The sequence below is a fragment of the Eulemur rufifrons genome, chromosome 28 (assembly GCF_041146395.1).
Source record: "Eulemur rufifrons isolate Redbay chromosome 28, OSU_ERuf_1, whole genome shotgun sequence".
NCBI classification, from domain to species: Eukaryota; Metazoa; Chordata; class Mammalia; order Primates; family Lemuridae; genus Eulemur; species Eulemur rufifrons.
In genome coordinates, this window is record NC_091010.1 from 64,719,537 (window position 1) to 64,743,022 (window position 23,486).

The 23,486-nt window shown below is 45.8% G+C and overlaps 1 protein-coding gene across 1 annotated transcript in view; it reads right to left on the reverse strand.

The window, feature by feature from the left end:
• Positions 1–23,486, reverse strand: part of CPXM2 (carboxypeptidase X, M14 family member 2) — a 92,340-nt gene that overhangs the window by 20,683 nt on the left and 48,171 nt on the right. Inside the window, exons 5-8 of the mRNA XM_069460256.1 lie at positions 11,156–11,240; positions 10,031–10,181; positions 5,145–5,233; positions 339–462 (exon numbers count right to left, since the gene is read on the reverse strand). Coding sequence (XP_069316357.1) covers positions 339–462; positions 5,145–5,233; positions 10,031–10,181; positions 11,156–11,240 — 449 coding nt within the window. The remainder of the gene's footprint in view (positions 1–338; positions 463–5,144; positions 5,234–10,030; positions 10,182–11,155; positions 11,241–23,486) is intronic.

Here is a 23,486-nt window from a genome sequence, read left to right on the forward strand (position 1 = left end):
GAAATATTTTTAAAAAGGGAGGGAAAGCTTTCTAATTTGAGCCATTATTGATCACGGAGTCCCAGAAGAGAAGGAAATTCTGTCCTAACTGTTCCAGCCACTCTCTTCTCTGGCTGTTGTGATTGGAGGTGGAGAACATAGAATTAAATATGGTCCACGTGGAGAAAAGGAGGGTATTTCTAGTTCCAATAATTCTACAGACCTTATCATAAGATCAGACATCAACAAGAGCAGACTGTATCTATGGAGAGGGTTGCTGCATGGACTGCTGGCGCCCTGTTTCATGAACGTTCTCCTGGGGTTACCGGTCTCCGGCCCCCCAGAGGGGCCCTGCTCACCGACTTCGTGCTCCCCAGGATGGTCAGAGATCTCCACAGCATACAGCTTCAGGCCCTGGTGGCTTTTGCCAATGTTGTAGATTCTGGTGATATTGGGGCACATTTCATTCACGACCTTCATCAACTGAAATGCAAAAGGAGTTGAGGGTTCTGAGCCATGCTGGCTACCCACAAAATGGGCAGAGCCCAAGAAGACAGCCACCTCCTGCTCTGCTCCACAGCCCCCAAACGCTCCACCCTCCCACATCCCAGCTAGTGTCACCTCTGCCCAGAACGCTTCCCTTGTGTCCCTTTCCCCAGGATGGTCCCCACCCTTTCTCCCAGCACCTGCTCTATCCTTGTCCCCTCTAGGAAGGAGCTCCTGGCCATCGCCCCCACCCCAGCCCTGTACTTACCATGCCCTGCTGTGGTCTGAATGTGTATGTCCCCAAAAATTCATATGTGGAAACCTAATCCCCAAGGCAATAGTATTAAGAGGCAGAAGCTTTAGGAGGTGACTAGGTCATGAGGGCAGAGTCCTCATGAGTGGGATTTGTGCCCTTATAGAAGAGGCCGAGGGAGCTCGTGTGCCCCTTCCGCCACATGAGGACGCCGCACCATCTATGAACTAGAGCAAGCCCTGGCCCGGCACCCAATCTGCCAGCGCCTTGACATTGGACTTCCCAGCCTCCAGAACCGTGAGCATTACATTCCTGTTGTTTCTAAGCCACCTGGTTTATGGTGTTTTTGCTACGGCAGGCCAAAGGGACCAAGACCCCTTCTTGGGTGTGGTTACACTTCCCTGGTTGACCCTATCACCTCTATTGGTTGTGTTCGTTACTTTTTCACTGCTATTTCCTGTTTTCTTACTGCCCCTCACTAGACTGCAGATGCCTGAGGGGACAGACTGTGCCTTTTATATTTCTATCCCTGACCAAATAAATATTTCTCACCGAATATCACTTTTTTCTTAATTTAGTGAGCATCTACATTGTCAGGCTGAGGACTCAGACTCTGCCCCTGCCCTCCCGGAGCTTGTGCGGCAGCACTGGAGGGGACAGGCAGTGGCCCGATTCACGGGTGCTAAGTAGGGAAGAGCGCAGGGTTGCCATGACAACGGGAATAATGGGGTTAAACGGCAGGAAAAGCAGGTTTCAGCAAGGAAGTGAAATAAATACATGCTATTTTCTGAATTTTGTCTTTAAACTTAGCTAGTCGGACTGACAGCTTCAGTCTGCGAGAATGAGACAAGCTGCCGAATGAGGTGAGGACGGCCCTGCCAGTCACAGGAGAACAAGCTGCCCGGGGAGGAGGGCCAGGGACGCCTCTCCCCGGGGGTTGACTTGCCTCATGTGCGGAACAACTACCTGTGAGTGAGCTGCCAAGTGGCTTTGACTGGCTGGGTAGGCGTGTTCAGCAAGCCCCAAGTGAAAGAAGATGTTTATCCACTCGGTGTTCGCTGAGGAGCCTGCTCCGTGCCAGGCACCGGCTCGTGGTGGGGCCGGCGTGTTCCTGGGACAACTTCATGACTGTGTGTTAAAGAGCAGGAGGGAAGCTCGGGTGCTGCAGAAGCAGAGAGCGAGAACATTCCAGCAGGGTGGCCGGAGGGTGGCTGCCTACCAGGGAGGGCGCCATCCCTTTGAAGGACACGCTGCCGCTGAGCTGGTGGGGCCAGGAAGGGCATGGCCCACGCGGCACAGTGTGGACCCCAATGTGTTCTAACCGAGCTTCCAAAAACTTCCTCATGTAGCGAATTACCCATAAAGTGGCCTTGTAAAGTGTAAATAAACAAATCTGTTGCAAATTTTATGAGGGGTTAAAATCTATTAGAACTGGAAAATCGGTATGATGTAGAATTTATGATCCAGGGGAGTTCTACCGCCGTACGCTTCATTTGCCTTTTGCAACACGGCTCTCCGTAATGGCGGGCAGAGCGGGTTTAGCAGGCATCGAGGAGCATTTCTGAAAGGGCGGGAAGATTTATTGCTACCATAGCTTGGCTTTTATGACGCACCTACAAGGGGGTGAACGGGCAGCCTTGGTTGGGAATTCAGGGTCTAATTCTCTCGCTCCTTCTGGGGGAAATGTGCTTCCCTTTATGATAACTCACTTAGTGTCACAATATTTAGGGGAGAGAAAGCTGGCTACACAGGACTCTGGTTCACATCACAAGAGGCCCAAAGAGAAACCCACCATAAATGGAGAAAGAACATGTAAGACAAACGTTGCTTCTGTAGCCATCACCACGAGGATAAACACTGCAGGGCTGGCGTGGGGCCCCGTATGAGTGGCACCACATTTTAACAACAGACTCACAGTAACAATGTCACTAATAATGTTAACAAGAGCAGTAAGAAGACGTTCTGTTTCTCTACTGACTCTCACCACCATGACAGCCAGGAAGGAGATAAGGCAGCTGGCTGTCTCCATTCTACAGGTATGGAGACTGAGGCTCAGGGAGGCGCTGAATAATTTGCCATGGGTCACCCAGCTGGTAGCAGGTGGAGCCTTTGGATTCTTAGGGCTCTTCCCACTCCCCTACCTGTCTATGAAGGTGCACTCAGGCAATGAGAACTGGCACGTCTCTGCTGCCCATTTTGTCTGCCACTCACCGTGACCACTGTGAAAGATGGCCACAGCACACTCGCCATCTCCTCCAAGGCCCCGTGCGCTAGTCCCTGCTGGTGCACAGTCATTCTCAGCCACCAGCACTGACCTCAGCAAACCCTGATCGGCAGGTGATCCGCTGTCTTGCGTTCAGATCAATGACTAGCTCTGCAAACACCGAGCCAGGCGGTTCATCACTGCCTAGCCAATGAATGCAACCCTTTCTATTGTTTCTTCTCGCTTCCTGCTCCTATTTCTTTCTTTGGTTTGTTATCAATGTCTCTTTCCATAGTGGGAAAAACGAACCATTTTTTCCTAGGTGGAAAGATTTCTACAGTAACCAAGCAGACTCCATATGGGCAAATTACTAAAAATGCTGTCTTCCTTCCCATCCGTAGGAGACAGGAATCCAAATGGCAAACCATTTCTGGCTCGAACACTCTTCAGGATTGATGGGTGCTCCCCTGGACAGCTTCCAGCTGAGTGCTGCTGAGCTGTGGGACCTCAGAGGTGTCCCCCAGTGTCACCCGAGGGGGCTGCATTGACAATCCAAAAGTTCCTCTTAGCCCTGATAGGGATCAGAGTTGCCTAGTGAAATGAAGCACTGCCCACCAGCTCTGCTTGTGAGAAAAGAGCCCCAACTCTCCACACAGGACAACTTTGCAAAGTTACCCTTTACCCAGACTCTCTTTGTGCAGTTTGCTCATTTTAAATGCATTCAGATTTATTGCTTTTGACATTAATTGCACCGAGTTGATGTTGGTTTTGTTTCTGGGCTCTAAAAGATATCCTGAGACGTCCAGTGAGCAAAGCAGTTAATCCACCATGTAAGGTGGAACAGCGAGCGGAGCCACACAAACGCCGAGACTGTGGAGCGGCAAGGATGACTCACAGGCCCCAAGTCCAAACACGTCATCTTGATTTCTGAAGAGCAAGACAGCGAGAAGATTTCTTTAGCACATCCCACCTCTAAGTCTGTGCTGACAGGTGTCTGGAAGCTGTGTGTGAGTATCTCAAGTTAAATTTCACCAAGATGAACAGGCTTGTTCATTCCGTGGGCTTGAGGCTCAGCCTGGCTGTGCCGACCTCAGAACCCTCTCTCACATTTGTCCTGGACGGCGGGTTCCTGCCCTCGGCACCTGCGAGCCCTCCCCGTGCGCCGTGTTCACTGCCCTTGGCGAGTGTTCGCTCTGTGAGTGGATTCACGAGGACGTCTCTGCTGGTTCTGCCTCTTCAGAGTCTCAGCTGAGGGTTCCTCGTTGGCCAGCACCTCCGCACGCTGTCTAGTACCTGCTGGGGTGGACGCGGAGCAGGATTTCATAGACGACGCACTCGGCATAGGGACTGCCTTTTAGCTTGTCCTATAGACATGTGATGTCTTCCCCTTTCTGCATCCAGTAAGCAAATGCTGTTAAAAGCTCAGAATTGCCATGTTTCTGTGATGAAATCTGGGAAAACTCTCATGTGGGAGTGCCTTTTCTTTCTAACAGTACTAAGAGCTACTAAAGGTATCAACAGGAGTTCTGAAGCCGGGCTAGACCGCGGCAATGCCAAGAGAGTGCTTTGAAATGTGGGTCCCGGGCCCTTTTCTCTGAAGGATTCTGCTTTAGTTGGCCTGAGCCAGGGCTCAGTGACAGGGAGGCCTGCAAATTCACCCAGGTGATTCTAATATGCAGCCAAGATTGAAACTCTGAGCATCTGAATAACAAGGGGTAGTGTTATAGTCACTTGGTGACTCAGTTTCCCCATCCGTAAGTAACTAACAACAGTCCCAACCATCCTAGGGTTGTTAGAGGGTTAAACACGTTCATGTATGTAAACTGCTGAGCACAGCATTTGATCCTACGCAAACACTTCCCGCTATTAATACTATTATTATTCTCCATCCTTTTTCATCTTTGACTCCACCTATGACCAACATCCTTAAATCAGTGCTAGCACTCAAACATGCTGTCATTCCTAAGAACTAGAGTCAGTGAGAAGACCCTGGATTCAAATTGTGTTTTAATCATTTGCCAGTGAGGAAACCTTGCTCTGGCAACCCGAACCCCGACCTTGAAAGGACAAGCATTGAGTGTGTTTTCAGCAAACCAAACAATCATTCAGTTCCCTGTCTCTGACACATCATCCTAATTTCTGGAAAAATTAAATGTTACGGGCACATGGTATGTTGCTCTTTTGAAAAATTCCTGGCATGAGACTTTGTGGTCTGGGTCTTACCTGGCGCATTTCCTTATAGTTGTGGTGCTTAAAATCCAGGTCATCGGTGGTGGTCATTTCATTCCGTCGGTGATAGTAGTTGTTAGGATCTAGGGACAGAAATACGGGTTTGAATTCACGCTCATTATTCTATTACTTGCGGCGTCTCTGTTAGGGGCCTGATTCGTGTGGGAAAGGCAGGGACAGCACAGCTCAATCTCTAGCTTCTAACATTGCCTCTGAGAAACAAAAATAAAATCCTAAGCCCCCCAACCAACTGAACAGATCCCTGTGGGCCAAGGCAATTCCAGAGAAGTCTTACAAACTGAGTTCCCAGCCATGACTGGACAGGAGGTCAGATGTGGCCTTTTATACCCCCTCCCTCACTAATCACCATTAGGATCTTTCCTAAGAGTTAAGCAGCAACTGGCCCTTTCAAAAGACTCGTTCCACTGCTGATGCACACGGCTGACCAGCGTTCCTTCCTGATAAGAGACCACTGACCACGGACTGGTTCTGCGCACAGGATGCCTCAGCCTCCACCATCTCACCTCTTGACAAATACAGCCTAATTTTAATGCATTTAAATGTTAAGTCTCCACCCCAAAGTGAACATGGGACCTGTGTAACATGCATGTTTGCTCACTACACATGCACGCTCCCCCTTTGTGAATATTCACAGTGAGATATAAAAATAAAATCCCGAGCCCCCCAACCGACTGAACGGACGGACCCTTTCTTGGCCAAGGGGATCCCAGAGAAACTTTATAAACTGAAATTCCAGCCATAACAGGAAAGGAGGTCAGACACACCTTCTTATACCCCCTCCCCTGCTAAGAGCCATTCAGCTTTCTTCCCTAAAGATTAAGCAGAAACCAGCCCTTTGGAAAGGGCTCCGCCGCTGATTTCTCCTGGCCACCTAAAGCTGCGCTTCCCTCTTGTGGTTTCAACACAACTAACCGGCATTCCTTCCTGATAAGAGACCACCAACCACAGAGTGGCTTGGGCCTCAGAGGCTGCGCAGAGGGAATTCATGGCCTCTGCTTTACTTTTGATGTCACAGGGCTGGAGACTCCCCACTGAGATCCTGCTATCATGGCCATTTATTGAATATGGGTCCTATGAAGCGACATGAAACTCAGTTGCACATGCATATGTTTCTCCTTTCATAAATATTCATGACTCCTCCTATAGCTTATTAAATATGCATATTCAGCCACCCACTTGGCATAAATTCCTGTTCCCTTTACCCCTCCCCTGAAGAAGTGCTTGCTCTTGGTTTCTGCCCGAGGCTATGCTACCCAGCCTATAAGAAGTCACCTGCAGGCTGCAACCCTTTATGAGAAATAAAGCTCTCCTTTCCAAATTACAAATCTTAAACCACAATAGTTCTTCCTGTAACCTGTTGAATATGTATACTTAGCCAGCCCATGCGGTCTAAATTCCTGTCTCACCTTTCCTCCCTGGAAATGCATGCTTTAGTTCCTGCTGGAGGCCAGCTCAGCGCAAGCTCCAACGTAGTGAAAACACGGTGCTTTAGAAGGCCAACCTACTACCCTACGGACCATGTGGGAAATGAGGGGCCACCCAGCCGTCTGTTTGACCCCAGTGGCTCTGAGGGCCATTCCAGAGGCAGTGGCAGCGTGGTAGACGGCAATGGAGGGTGAGCACTTGCTTATTGAGGAATAGGACCAGCAAGGCCTGCTCCAGGCCACCAAATGTGGTCCCCCGACCAGCATCACTAGCAGCTTGCTAGATACACTGTATCTGCAGAACCAGAGTCCACACTCATCATGACCCAGCTGACTCCGCAGGCCCAGAAGTTTAAGAAGCACTGGGTAATAGTACCGCACTCACATGGCACACGCCATCAACTGACCCAAACTGGCCGGGGCTCACTTAAAGACAGGCCTCGCCCTTGAGAATGGAGTCCACTTGCACAAGTTAAAAATCACATTTATCCCCAAACACCGAAAATGCAATTTTTAATATTCACAAAAGTTCTTCCAGTCATGCTATTAGAAACAAAATACTGTCATGGAAAAGGAAATGATGTGGGAGGGAGACCTGGCCTTCTGTCCAGACCACAAAGGAAAAGCCACTGGCCCAGCTAAACGCCTCCAATTATTTCTCAATCACTTTTCTCTGGGAGTGGGGCAAAATCCCCGAATACCAAGGCCCTGATCGTGAAGTCAGCTGGCATAAGTCTCAACCTGAATTCTTCATTATTAACACTTCACCTTCAGAAGCTCTCCTTGGGTTCTGAGAAGCATATATATTTAGTCCAAAATGGACAAGTCCATTCAAACTTGGGGAAAAGGACTTGAATTTATTTTTTTACTTTTTTAAATTAATAGCAATAAAGTTATTTTCATTTTTAATTGTGGTAAAATACACCCACATAAAATTTACCATCTTAGCCATTTTTAAGTGCCTAGATCAGTAGTGCTACGCACAGTCACGGTGCCAAGTGACCGTCACCAACACCCATCTCCAGAACTCTTTAATCCTGTAAAACTCAAACTCTGTGCCCACTCAACAACAAATGCCCATTTTCTTTTATTTATGAGCTTTAAAAGTCCTATTACTAGATCACGGTATATGGTAATTCACTTTCCAGCTAAAAAACTTTTGGAAACACTATTTGTGAAGTCTAAAAAAGCACCAGCACCCTCCTCGCCCCCACGAGAGAGTTCCCAGGAAAGGATAGGGGTGGAGGGGCCGAGACGCGGAAAGGGAAATGGATTTTTCGTAAAGAAGAGTTCCAGGAAGAGCTCTCTGGGTGGCTGCATTCAGACCACAACGACAATGGCTTTGGGCAGCTGAGCCGGCTGGGCCATCCCTGGCTGTGGCCTCATTTCCTTTTACAAAGGAATCTCACTGGCACCAGGACAATGAGGAAGGCTCATTTGGGGCCCCTGTGCCACCCTGGTCCTTGGACATGACCCCCACCAGGTGGCACGCGCGAACAGCCAGCTCCCCTCAGAGCAGACTGCTAAGTCACTTGTAGAAGAAAAATGGCCCTAAATATCTGGGGGTGGAAAATAGAACCATTGTGAGTCCATACTTGAATTCAGATTGCACAGTGTAACTCTGCCTTTGTGAGAGTTTAAAGGACCTCCAGGACCTATCTTCAAACACACGCCCACCCAGAATAACTTCACAGGGAAATATTTATTTCATGAGACTCTCCCAGGCTGCCCTTTGCCCTTTACCAACAACAGATGAATTCCTGCCCGCAGAGAAAAACCATGACCTTACTTTTTAAAGCCAGCAGACCCAGGCTGTGCTGAGCAGAACGGGAGAGCAAGACTCTTGGCCTGTCACAAAGACGGCCAGAGCCGCGAGCCCTCCCTGCCCACAGACGCCTTGTGCTGGGAGAGCCCAGCCGGCCCAGGGGAACAGGGGCTGGGCCTGTGTCTGCAGTTCCAGCACTAACCAGCCACAGAAAGAGGCAAATCCCAAACCAGGCAGGGCTTCGACACTCTCTAAATCAGCCTTGAAATTGTGCACATTCTTCGCACCAGCAACCCTACCTGTCATCAGCTAATTTCAGGAAATAACCGTGGACACACACACGAACAATGACAGAGAGATAAGGATGTTCATTGTGAGGTTGTTTCCAGAATCAAAATATTGCAAACAACTGAATTTCCAACTGTATGAGGCAGATTGAAATCGTGAGATTTTGTCCACGGACTAGGCTAGAAGGCATCCATGGGACAGATGGTCTCTAATGGTTTTAATGACATGAAAAAAAATTCACAATCTACTAAGTACAAACAGATAAAAAACAAAAATCCATCTGGAGTGAAGGCAGGCAGGTAGGGAGATAGGGCCGTCTTTCTCACCAATACAAGGTTTGTATTCTAAAAAGCCATGCTTGGCAAAGCAAGATCATGAATAGCACAGGATTGAGAAAAAAACAATAAAAAGACTTTTAATATGATTCAAAAACACAGTGGAGGGGGAGTAACTACAGAAATAGCAGCAGAGCTGGTCCCCTGCCCCCAGGAGGTGCTGGGAGGCCCAGGGGGCCAGGCCACACTGCACCCTGGGCATAGCAGAAGGGCCACACTGGAGGTGAGAGTGTGCGAGGCAAGAGCCACAGCTGTGCTCCGTGTCCCCATGGCCTCGCTCTGGGTGGACAGGAGTGTGAAAGTCCCTGCGGGCCCCAGTGAGCTGCTGCAGGGGTGGTTTCGGGGCCAGAGACGTCTGGTCAGGATGAAGAGCTGTGCCTACAGGCTCCGTATGGCCACGAGCCCATGACTCCTGACAGGCCACACGGACCCAGCCACGAGCCCGACCAGGTCAGCCTGCCCTGAGCAGACAGTGCCAAGGACCCGGATGGCACACGTGGATTCAAGCCCCTTTCCGTAAGCCCCCTTGAGGTTACACCCAAATGCCATCACGTGAAAACAGGGCACGAGAATGCAATCTAATAGAGCGAGCATTTACCCAAAGGCAAAGGCATCCAAGCAGAGCTATTTAAATTTGAAAAAAGACCATGTAAAACGGTCAACTTTAAAATGAACTTCTATCTCCTCCTGCCCCACTGCGGCTGCCCAGTGTAATGGGATCTGCCAGCAACAAATAAATGTGTCCCCTGGGTATTTGCACAATTCTTCTTTGCTCACTTCTGAGTGGTCTGCACCACCTCGAAATTGCAGTAGGCAGCACTGCACCTGGCGAGGGACTTCAATACCCCAAACGTCACAGCGCTTTCGAGTGGGAGTAGGAGAAATGTGTTTCTTTATTTTCTCTTTGGCTCACCTATGTTTTCTAAATATTCTACAATAGACACGTATTTTTTTTTACATGAGAAAACTACGGCTCGGTTTGCTTTCACTCGCCGTGGCTGGGCCCCTGCCTCCTGCCCTGCAGGGAACACAGGAGGACAGACTCACCTGGCAGCGGGCAGCCGAGGATCTCCATCCTCATACAGATGCTCCCGTTGTCAAACCAGGACCGCGGGTTGATGCGGATGTAGCGGGCCACCATGGGGACCGGCAGCTCGTTGAGGACGGGGATCTCCTTCTCGGTGTTTCCTTCAAATATCTATTTATGCCCAAGGAGGGAAAAGGAGAGTTTCAGAGCTTGATCAAGGGATCAAAGAGGCAGTGGTCCACTTCAACAAGACCGTATTGAGGGAACCTACCCTGTGTTGGGCACTGAGGAGAAAAGAAGAATGGATCAGCCTGGCCCTGCCCGCAGGAAGCCTCTGTCTAGCTGGTGCATGCGGTAGGGGAAGGAGCCTGTGGTAATTCTATGTTGCAGGAGAAATCTGTTCATGTCGTGGCAAAGGGACAGCCAGAGAGCTCTGACATTCCAGGAGGAGGGGACCAGGCTAAGCGCTGGGGAAGAGGTGCTGTTTGAACTGGCATTGAGAGAAAACTATTCGGATCTGTCGGGATGACAGGGATTCTAGGGGAAAGTGACAGCAATGGTTGCAGGAGCCCAGAGACAGGATTCACAGGCAGAGGGGCAGCTGGCTCGCTTTGGCCCCCAGGACTGTGCACGCAGGGTAAGAATGAGGATGAAGGGTGACAAGGCAGGCTGTACATATAGTCAGATGTGTAAGACATTGGATGCCACACTAGGAACATGCATTTGAGCATCTGAGGAAGAAAGTGACAGGATCAGAACTGATTAAGCTGGAGCCAATCATGCAGCTAAAAGATCAAGGTCATTAAAGCAAGTTAGGAAACTATTAAGCATAGCTGCAGGGGCCGCACTGGCCCGATGCACGTATCTCCCAGGGCCAGCTTGCGAATGATGTAAGGGGCTGCATCCCAGCAGCTCTGTGATTGGAGTAAGTACAGGCTGAATTTTACATTAGCTCTAAATGTGAGCCACTTGCCACTGAGCTCCAGGGGATGGGAAGGGGGTGGCCATCCATCAGACTCTCATGGGAGGTTTGAGTCCACACGGAATCAGCAAACCTCCAAGGGACAGGTCACACATCGCCTCCCTTTGCAGAGTCTCGCACAGCCAGGCACCAAGGGCACGGTCAGAGGGAAGAAGAGACTCACCATGTCTCCAGATCCATTCTTAACAGTGACCCAGGTATGGCTGTCATTGCTCACCATGACCTTGTAGGATGTCACCCAGTCACTCCTACGAGAAAATAAAACATCATTGGGACTACACGCTTTAACATGTTTACCTTTTCCATGTAGAGGTACAGCGTCGAGGAGAGCAGGCAGCAAACACCGACAGCACTGGGTGAGACCCTGGCTCTGGGACACGCACCCACTGTGTGACCTTGGCCGAGTAACTGACCCATCCACTCCACTAGTCATTCATCCATAAGATGGGAATCACAGAAGAACCAGACTGACAGAACTGATGTGAGCCTCAAGTGGTTTAATGCCTCTTAAGCACTTAGGACAATACCTAGCCCCTAGGAAGCACACACACAAAGGTACACAAATACTTATTTATGTGTTCAGAAGTCACATCGCACCATTAGCTGCTTAATGGAGTCCCCTGTGGAAAAATAGTCTGAGTGAAGGTTGAAAATTGGTCTAGAAATTTCAGCTAGGAAACTTATTTGGGAATGCAACAGACTAGATCTCCCCAACCACAAAAATAACATCTTGCGTCACTAAGAGACATTGGTTTTCTGCTTGTCTGTCACAGCCACGAAGACACTCCCCACCCCAGGAAGAAGCCAGTGACGGCTGGACCCGAAGCCAAGCCCGGCCATCATGTCCACGGCACAGAAGCTGTGGGGGTAAAACAGCCCTGATGCGACTTCCCACAGTGGCGATCAATCGGATAAGCCTGGCAAAGAAAAAACAGCCTTCGTGGGGAAAATACATTTTTCTCTCTGCCTTGATTTTTTATAATACTAATTGTTAAGCCACATAGAAAAGTCTTCCTGAGTTACCCTCTCCCACCTTTCAATTTTTTAAATATTGGAACTAAGCACCAATTTACTAGTCTTTTAGAAAAGTCTGCCCGTTGAAACATTTGGAATCCTCTTCCTGCTGTGGAGTCTGCTCGGCCTCAGGAGGGGGATCTACCCCAACCAGGTTTCGGCTTTTCAGCTGGAATCAGCACCGCCCAGTAAAGTCTACTCAGAAAGAGCAGCTGGATCTACTCATTCTGGTTCATCTCACTGCCTTGTCAAGAAAATTATTCTTAGGTGCTTTTATACATGCTTGGAGACAAACCCTCATCTCACACCTCCTCCCCAAGGGCTTCGTCCGAACACCTGCTGGAGGCCAGACTCTCTCAAACACCACACTCCTCTGAGAGTCACCGGTGTGAGCCTACGACTGCAGACGTAGGTGCACTGAAGCACGACTTCTGAACAGCACCTCAGTGACAGCGCACGCCCTTTGCGCTGGAAAATTACCCTCTCCCAGAACTGCAGCCTATTTCCCACATTGCAATCATTTGCGAATGACTTGTAGCTGCGCTTTCCTTTGCTGTCCGCTTTTCAGCTGATGCCGTCCCACCGGGATCCGACAAAGCGGACTGCAGAGGTGGATACCGAATCGAGAGAGGCGGGATAAACTTAGGAAACTCCTCTGTCAAAAGGAGCGCACAGACAGTAACAGAGGGGTAGAAAGAAAAATTAAAATAAGTTCTCCAAAGAAAAGGAGAGGGAGAGAAAAAAGGAAACTATTTTAACCCCTCGCTGGGCTAAAGCCAAGGTGCCAGCAGGGCTGGTTCCCTTCTGGAGGCTCCAGGGGAGCATCCATTTCTCTGCCTTTTCCAGCTTCTAGAGGCTGCCCGCAATCCTTGGCTGGCGGCCACCTTCATCTACCTTCAAAGCCAGCAACGTTGCATCTCTCTGATGGTGCTGGAGCAGTCTCAGTTTCCTCTGACCACAGGCAGAAAAAGGTGTGCCCTTTCAACCCACGTGATTAATTTAGCTCACCCGGATAATCCAGGACCCCCTCTCCAGCAAGGTCCTTAATCAAATCTGCAAAGGTCCCTTTTGCCACATAAGGTGACATATGCACAGGTTCCAGGCATTAGGATGTGGATGCCTTATGGGAGGACATCTGCCTACCACAAGACCCGACTCTGACTCTGGCTTTACGACTCATTCCAGAGCCCTTTCTCTCCTGACCCAGGCTCAAGGGTCCAGTCCTGTCCTGCCACCTCAGTCCCAACAGGATGAAACATTAGTTCCCTAATTCCATTCCATAAATGTGAAACTTAGGGCTTAGCCAGGATGCCACAACCACAGAAAATAAGTCACCCCACCCCCCGCCAAACGCCACTCTCTCTCCCAAAGTGGATATAGAATTTAAATAAACATTAAGGAAATCCCTTCCCACCTGACAAGCCGATGTTTGACTTCGTGGTCCACTTACCGTAACTAGAGTTTCCCGGTATTTCTCAAAACACCTGGCTCCTTCTACATAATGTTAGAAGCCACATTCCTAGAAGAGGCACATTCTATTTTTTATCCTAGTGAGCCCGACTAATGAGAACCGACAGTGTATACTATTGGCCGCTGGAGACTTCTGGAAACTCTTCCGATTCCAGCCCAAGGCTCCGTATGCTCTTCTGACCATCCCACCAACCACAGGAGTAGGTCCCCACAGCACTGTGGAATGTCAGTTTCCCCACATATCAGCAAGGCCCTGGGCAAGTACTATATTGCATTTGACTGAGAAGAGACACCATGTCTGTATGCACAGCAATGGGTCTCAACTGGGGGTGACTTTGTCCCCCAGGGGGCATTTGGCAATGTCTGAAGACAATGTGTAGGGTGCTTCAACTGGAGGCAGAGGCCAAGGATGCTGCTAAACATCCTAAAATTCACAGGACAGACTCCCATAGTGAAGAATTATCCACCCAAATGCCAAGAGAGCTGAGGTTGAGAAACACCATTCTAAATAATTCATATAATAAGGTGGTAATTCTCCATTTGATTTGCTCAAATGTCACTGTCAATTTATCAGTGAAAAAACTAAGGCACAGAATGTTCAGGTCTTATGACATTTTAAATCCCACAATGGATATCAGACAATACAGGCTTCTTCAACATATTCCTACTGATTTTTCTAAAAGAACGGGAAGGATTCAGAACAAATATGTGACCAACAAAAAAGGTGGCAGCTAAAGTAGTGTTCCAAAATGAGGCTCAGTTACCTGACAGACACATATCACAAATAGCTGTTCAATGAACAGAAATTGGTTTTTCCAATGTATTTGAAGGCAATTTATTTTCAAATGTTTTGGATAGCTCCTGGACAAGGCTAACCTGTTCCCTTGCTTACCAAAACTTTTCTTTAGAGACGGTGCAAACTTTTGCTCAAATCTTGCTCATGCTAGCATAGACACTGCACTTGTCTACTCATGTACTACATAACTGTCATTACCAGGTAGAGGGAGGGCGCTAGGCACTGGCGTACAGTGAAGCTCAAAGCAAACCCAGCCCCTACACACAAGGAGTGTATAGTCTAGCGGGGAAGACAGAGATTGCCTAGTTAACTACACAATTAATTATTGAACTGCAATTGCGATGTTATTCAACAGAAAAATACAGTGCTTGGAAATGGAAGGTGGGAGCTGGTTTGGTACAGGGCTAGTTGGGAGAGACATTTCTGGAGGGGTGGTATTTAAGGTGAGATGTGAAGAATAAACAGGAAGTAACTAGGTGAGGATTGGCTAGCATTTCAAGTCAGAAAGAAAAAATTAATACAAGAGATTCAATATGCAAATAACAAAAAAGTAGGCAGGAAAAAAAATGGAACTGAGATTAATAATGATAATATAAATAGAATTTCCCAGAGCTGAGACATACGAGTTTCCAAATTCCAAGGTCACATGAAGTGCCAGCTACAGCAAGGCATAACATCGTTCAGCTTTTAGCACAAGGGATGTAGAGTAATTCTAAAACCTTATTGAGGAATAATGATTCAAAGGTTTGGAAGTATGAATACCCCCCAGAAATTTATATTGCAACACTGAAAGTAAAGAGGCAATGAAAAAGTACTTCAAAATTTTGAGGGCTCACAGGTATGGGGTTTCTTTTTTGGCATAACAAAAATGTTTTAAAATTGACTGTAGTAATGATTGCACTACAGTATATATTTAGGAATATACTAAAAACCACTGAGTTGTACACTTCGAGTGAATTGTATGGTATGGGAATTATATCTCAATAAAGCTGTTAAAAATTCTTAGGGAAAATTATTTCCAAACTCCCAATCAAGAATGAGGTCAATAAAATACATTTTCATACATTGAAGGAATCCAAAATTGTACCTCCCAAGCTCCATTTCCAAAAGATATGTACCACCAAAATAAAGGGGAAAATAGAGCAATGTGGGGGCTAAGAAACACAGAATATAACTCAGGAGGGAGGTGAGAATTCCCAGGGGAATGGTCAAGAGACAAGAGCCATGCCATAGGCCTGCGGACCAAACCCAATTCAGAGCCAGCGGAGGGCAGCAAGCTCCAGGAGTGATATAGACAGGAAGAAAATGAAAGAGTGAATTGCTGATGTGTACAGATATATTCAGAAGAGCTTTTTAGGTCTATCAGAAAGCATTAGAATTAATGAGAGGTACCCAGAAAACCATTAAAAAGAAGTGATTGTTACCTCCAGTAAAAGCAAAAACAGTTGCCCAGGAAAGGAAATGTACGTATAGTACACTATTTGATCCAGCTATAAATAATAGTTCAACAATAACCATGATGTGAAAACTGAACACTAACAACAAAAAATTGGTAATATAACCCCTTTGTGGGGAGAAAGAGGAGAGAGAGAGAGAGCAATGAAGAGAGGGAGAGAGAGAGAGATGTGTATATGTTGAAATTAGGTCAAGTAGAACCTTAAATTCTCATCTTTCACAGTAGAAAGTCAGTGAATCATAACTAATTTTAAAGGATCAAGAAAGAGTACTAAAAGCATTTTATTCAGAAACAGGGGTTACGAAAAATAAAACAGAAGAAATAACTAAAGGGTTTGCAGTTGTTGTCTTGGGAGACCAGGAATTAGGACCAAGGGGTATGAGATAGGGGCTACTATTTTTTAATTATAAGTAGTGTCATTTGGGTTTTTAAACATAAAATGGTTTGTTGATTAAAAAGTAAACCCCTATTCTGCTTCACTCCTCTGGCACTTTTTCAATTTTTCCACCCATTTCAGGGTCATTTTCTTCTGACACATGCAAGAATTGAGGCCAATTTATATCTCAGTTATAATTTCAAAGCCAGACTAAAAAGAAGAATTTCTTTTTTTTCTTTTAAGAGTTCACATTTTACTGTGCTATTCTGGAGGGAAAGTCAGTGGAAGTTTATATGAATAAAATTGGAAAGCATTTTGGTTTTTCCTTGACCGTGCCTGCCTTGTGTTCTAAACGTATTGCCAAGTGACCACTCTGTTGGCTGCACTAATGTTATTTTTTAGATGGACTTTAAAAGAAAAACTAGAGATTAGAAGGTTATTTTAAAAAAAGAAAGAAAAATATTGACTTCTGTGAAACTCAGCAAAGATTTTAGCTTTCAAAAATGCTTAAAGAAATCATGGGCTCAACCATTCCTTTACCCTGGGTTGAAGCTAACAAAGCATGAAAAACCTCCCCCAGAAGAGAGAGATCATAGAAGAACCAGGCATGAAAGACGGCATCAAGTAAGCAAAATCCACATCATGGACTGTACGTTCTCCAGCCCAGCTTGAGCGCTGAGATGGGGCAGATCAACTTGCTCAGACAACTCGTGGTGTTGGGTGGAATCCTGGAATGATCAGGGACTTTCAGGTCTAGCAGAATTGGGCTCAAAGACCCGCTTTGCCATGTACTAACTACGCCATCTTTGGCAGTTGCAGTTCTTGTAACAATAAGTTAAGTCCTAACTTCCAGGTGTTGCAAGGAACAGAGTTAACAGTACTTAACTATTATAGTAGCTCAACACATGGTAGTTATTTTTATCATGACTATTTTGTAATAAAATGTGACATCTTCCAGCCCTGAATGACAGGAGGCAACAAGGACTCAGTCATCGAAGTGCTTGCCAATTTGCCAGTGCCAGTGGGAGCGGCCAGGCCACTGCAGATAAACGTGCACCTGGAGGAATCACGTCTTCTCGTATTTGAAAGTCACCTTTTCTCTCCAATCAAAATTACCAGACATGATTTGGAAATTTCTGCTGAGATAGCTGGACTCTTACCAGAAATTCCAAAAAGACCAGAAGCTTCTGGGTAGAGGATTATGAGGAGTGAAGACATTTCTCTTCCGGACCTAAAGTGTGCCTTGACCGCAGGTCAGCATGGACTTCACAACATGGAGAATCCACTGGCCAGGTTTCATGTAGGCCTCTCGTACCACGCACTCTACCCAGAAACACAGTGTGCATATATGTACTCATTACAGGGTTCGGGGGGAGAGAGAACAATGCCAGTTTAAGGCCAAAGCCATCTTGGTTCATAAACATGCTTCCCAGCATGTGAATGTCTGCACCACCAAGGACCAGCACCCAACTGGAAAGTGTGCTGACTCCGCTGAACGCAGTGGGCCCTGGAGAAGACAGGACAAGCGTGGTACAGCATGCCCATGCTCTCCACTTCTTCCTCTCTGCTCAGTTTGGCCACGTGTTCTGCCTTGGAAATGTTTACTACACACCTATTTACCAAGTTGAGGCTTCCTCTCCGGCATCACAATATTTCACCAAAGTTTGCAGGTGCAAACTCCTACCTTGCCTTGCGATGATGCTGTCCATCTTCCCTCGTCTCCAAAAGCATAACACAGCAGCCTCAACTCTTCCAAACTACCTTCACCTTTCGTGAAAAGTAGGGTTGTTTATGAATTTCGATACAGAAGGTAGCATATCTTTAGCTATGCTGGTATTTTTATAAGGATTATGGTCAGTTCTAGTAGCATTCTGGTTCCAAGTTGCTTGCTTTTGTGAAGTCTGCCCAAATAAGCTCCTGAACTTTCAGTGCACAATTTTGCAGAATGCAGGTTTTTTAAGATTGGTGTATTACCCCAGAAACGGCTCCTCCAGGGGAGAGGAGCTCCACAGTTTTCCTTGTATCTCTTGGTTGCATCTAGCGTGAACATTTTCTGTGATCACTTTCCACCACACAGCTCGAGTAACCAGGATCATCAGAGTGTGACTATGAACATCTACCAGACACTATGTGCCAGACACGGTTCTAACTACTTGTTTTATTTTATCTAATCAACACTACAAGTACTATCACTACTCCCATTTTACAGATAAGGAAACTGAAGCATGTGAAGTCAAATCATTTGCTCTGGGTCATACAGAAAGTGGTGAAGTTTTCACTGCTAAGCTCTACTGCCCCTCCAGTGGCAGAGAAGACACCACCTGGCAAGGTTATTGTCCCCTCTGCAAGATGATGCCACTGAGCACAGAAGTTTAAGGGAACTTCCCAATTCACTCAGAGGTGGAAAGCGACCCCAACCAGGTGTCCTGGTTGTTATAATGTGCTACTAATAGCAAAGAGGAAATGCAGATATTAAAGCTAATAAATTAAATAGTGAAGGTATAGGAACATTTAACAATGCAAAGGTAAACACTGAGAAAGGTAATTAACAAGCTAAAATTAGAAGGAGGTGTAGAAAGAGAGGATGCAGGATGAAGGAGAATTACACAAATTTAATCATTATTCATAATAGGGTGTTAATAGTGTCTGAAGAAATATTGTATTAGGAGCATTATATAAAATTATAGTCATAATTTTGACTCTAAAATTAGACAGAGACACCAGAACTAAATTATAGACCTTCTTGGCTACCAGAAGAGACACAATCCTACGGTGATGCACAGGAAACACACAAGAGGTATGGACACATGACTATCAGCAAATGCAAACAGAAAAAAAGCCAAGATTGCAATAGTAAAATCTGAAGGTTGAATTCAGGGCAAAAAGCAATAAACCAGATGAAGAATAGCACTACATGATTCCGAAAGACAGAGCCCATAATAAGGCATTAAACAGTTATAAACATCTATGTACTAAAAGATAGCGTCAACATTAATGAAAAATAATACGCAATACAGGGAGGGATAAAGACAGTCTCTCTAGACCATAATGATCATTAGTATGAAGGAGACTAAATATCATAATTCATAAGGTAAATATGATTAATATACATGAAGTTCTACAGTCTGAAAACAAAAATAATCTTTCTTTTCAAGGATTCATGGAACATTCACAAAAACTGTCCCTATTTTAGGCCTCAAAAGAAACTTCCAAAACATCAACAAATTAAAAAGTAGAGACAACATTCTCTGATACAATAAGAAATGTATAAAATTAAAAATCCAAAAACTTCCGGCCCTGGGAAATGTAAATCAGTTTCTCAAATAATCTTTGCCTAACAGGAAAATCAAAACTGAAATTACAGAGTATTTAAAAGTCAGTGAGAGAAAACATTACATATCAGAACTGATGGCACAGAGGTAAAGCAGTTCTCAGACATTATATAGCTACAATACTCAAGACTGTGTGGTATTGGTGGAGGGTTTGGAGGAACAGAATAGAAAATCCAGAAACAAATCCACATAAATATGGTCAACAGATTAATAAAAGTGCAAAAGCAATTCAGTGATGAAAGATAGCCTTTTCAACAAGTGGTACTGAAGCAATTAAGTATCTATTAATACAGGCGGAAAAAATTAATCTTGACATAAGTCTCATGCTTTACATAAAAATTAACTCAAAACAGATCATAGAGTTAAATGTAAAACATAAAACTATAAAACTTTTAGAAGATAACATAAGGGAAAAATCTTTGAGAGCTAAAACTTGTTTAAAAAAATTCTTAGACGTGAAACCAAAGTACAATCCATAAAAGAAAAAAAAAAATAAATCAGACTTGATTGAAATTAAAAACTTTTGCTCTGCAAAGTTGATGTGAAGCCAACCTGAAGAGGACAAAAATACGAACTATGGATTGTGAGAAGATATTTACAAACCACATATCTGACAAAAGACATATTAAGAATATATTATATAAGAACTCTCAAGAGTGAAAACACAAACGATGCAGTTAGAACCTGGACAAAAGACATGAAGAAACATTTCATTAAAAAGGATATGCGGATGGCAAATAAGCACATGGAAGGATGTTCAATATTAATAGCTATTAAAGTAATGCAAATAATAAAGACCAAGATAAGGTATCACTTCACTCCTATTAAAACAGCTAAAATAAAAAATAGTGACAAGACCAAATGCTGGTGAGGATGCAGAGAAACTGGGTCATTCATACATTGCTGGTAGGGCTGTAAAATGGTACAGCCACTCAGAAAAATTGTTTGGCAGTTTCTTACAAAACTAAACATACAATGAACACAGAAATGCATGATCTACCTGGGAAAATTCCATTAAAAAAAAACCACAAACACAAAAAAAGGAATATGTGAACAAATGGAACAGCCAACCCCATGTTCTTAGAGAGGAAGACACTAATCTAGGAAGGCCAGTTCTCTCTCAAATTCTCAAGTTAAGGCAATCTCCAAACAGATCAACAGAAATTCTTTTCATAGATAATTTGGACCTTATCAAAAAGTTCATATGAAAAGAATACAGCAAGAATAGCCAGAAAACTGAAAAGATTAACAAGGAGGAAGAATTAAGTCTATGAGATAGTAGCACAATGTGCTCTATGATAACTACAGCAGTGGGTTCTGGAAAATAAAGGCAGAGCAATGGGACAGAATAAAAAATCCAGAAGTAAACCCCACAATAGACAAGAATTTAGAGTATCATGTGGGTGGCACTTCAATTGGAGAAAATATGGAAAATACATAATGTTGGGACATCCTGGTGGCCATTTGAGAAACAGAGTTTGATATATTACATATACCCTACACAAAATAAATTCCGGATGGTTTGAAGATTTCAAGGTAAAAATTGAAATAATAAAAGCACTAGAAGAAAATATAGAAAAAAATTATTCATATATTTAGAAGAAATAGGCCTTTCTAAGTATGATGTAAACCTTATGAGACTAATTATGTTAATGATATAGAAATTCAAAACTTTTGTATAACACAAGGTATCCTAAACAAAATGACAAGACAGGGAATAATTGGAGAAAATATGAGTACCTCAAATCTCAGTCAAAGAGCTAATTTTGGGTGGACACAAGGTAAGATCGGAGGTGCCCCCTGGAGGTCTACCACACTGGAGTTTCACAGCGACTGGCCTTGCTGGTTAGGTCCTTCTCTCCCTGCACCTCACAGCAGAGAATCTCCCTTTCCTTGCAGGCAGCCACCATCAGCTACAGCAAATACCAGGAGACGTGGCAAATGGGCAAAGTCAGTCCAGTAAAAAGACCACGAATACTCCCAGCCCTCATTTGTGAATAGTGCTGGGTGTTGCCGACCTCCACACACCAGCGAGGAACGCACTGTTAAATCCCTTTCAGTCAGGAAAATGAAGAATCCAAAAAGCTCTCCTCGTTTCTAGGCCAATTCTCTGCTGGAACCGTGAGGAAGCTGGCAGCTTCCTCTTCCTGTCCCTCACCTCCCCACAGCTGCATTCCAGCAGCCTAGCAGGCTTGACTCCTGCCTAAGGCCGAATTGTAACTTTGGGCAGGACTGCGGATCCCAAGAGGTCCAGGCTTGCCTTTAACAGCTTCTGGAAACACTATGTTAAAAAAGAAAGCTTTCTCTTTAGTCTACAACAAGCACAGGCATGCACAACACTCCAGAACGTGAGTGCACACTCATTTTCTTTCTTTCTTCCACCCACCCCCAGCCCTGCTGGAACTACAATCACAGGTAAATGGTTCTGCCACGTCCTCCGTACAGCCAAATGCTGGACACTGCGAGAAACATCAGCCTCTTGATTTATTGGATTTTTCACTGTGGACTGGTAACCATGGCTTTTCAAGAATTCAGACCATAGGAGGGAATGTTATAAACTTAGAAATATTATCTATTTTCCATTACCTCCAGTAAAAACATCTACCAGCAAAAGAGGGGGGGAAATGCCACTTTGGGGGCAAAGTCACAATAAATGTGGGTAAAGGGTGAAGCAGTTCCTCATTAGGAAGCCCCAGCACAGAGAACTAAAAGCACAAAGAAGGTATTTAAAGTTTCCCAAATCTGGAATAGTCACTTGGGGGACCAGGAAAACAGGAACGGAAGACATGGCTCAGATGAATTCTGAGGAGTGGAGCGGAGTGAGTGAGCCCCCCCATCTAGCCAGGGCCCAGCTGGCTATGCTCACAGCTGGCGGCCCCAACACAGGGACCTGGCGTCGGAGAGCGAGGCTGTCGGGCAGGCTGGCCAGGCCACTCGAGGACTTTTGTGGGCCCCAGGCACCTTTGCCTTTGTGGACACTATTGGTTTTCTGTTGCTGCTGAAAACATAGCAGTTTAAATAACACAAATTTATTCTTTTACAGGACTGGAGGTCTGAAGTCCCAACAGGAAGGTGTTGCAGGACTGTGTTCCTTCCAGGACTCTAGGGACAATCTGTCCCCTGCCTTTCCAGCTTCTAGAACTGCCCCATCCCTGGCTCGTGGCCCCTTCCTCCATCTTCAGAGCCAGCAACAGAAAATCCTTCTCCAGCTGCCGTGTCTCAGGTTTGTTCTCCTCCTCCCTCTTCCACATGGAAGGACCCCTGTGATGACAACGGGCCCACCCAACCCAGGAAAATCTCCCGCTTCAAGGTCAGACAATGAGCAGCCTTAATTCCACCTGTAACCGACCGTATTCACAGGTCCCAGGGATTACGATGCTGACATCTTTTGAGGGGGCAGATTATTCTGCTGACCACAGGCCCCTTCTTCCAAAAAATGTTTTAATCATATTTTATGTTCATGTTGGTATAAGGATGAATATATTAACATTATATATTAAAATGTTTTCTTCAACCTAAATGTTCATTTCTTTCTTCTGATTTTAAAAGAAATTAAACACTTTCACAGGCCCTTAAAGGTCACGAGGCCCCAGACACTGTGTGCCCTGTCTCTGAGGGGTAAGTTGGTCCTGGGGCAGCCAGGCAACAGCCCCGGCCCCAGCCTCAGAAGTGCTCAGACGGAGCCCACACACGTCCATTCACAGGGCCAGTGGAGGTGTCTACACTCGCAGAAGCATCACAGCACAGGAGAAATCCTTGAGCAGCATTGGGGGTTGGGGGAGCGTGCATCAGGGAGGGACGAGGGAGCTGAAAGCACAGCATCTCACTAAGAGGCAAAGAGGGTGCGTTGCGGTTTGAATGTGTGTCCCTCCGAAATTTGTATGTTGGAACTTAAACCCTGATGTGACAGTATTAAGAGGTGGGGCACGGGGAAGTGATTAAGTCATGAGGGCTCTACCCTCATAAATGGATTAGTGCCCTTACAAAAGAGGTGGAAGGGAGCACCTGGGTGCCTTTTGCCCTGTGGTCCTTTCTGCCATGTGAGGACAC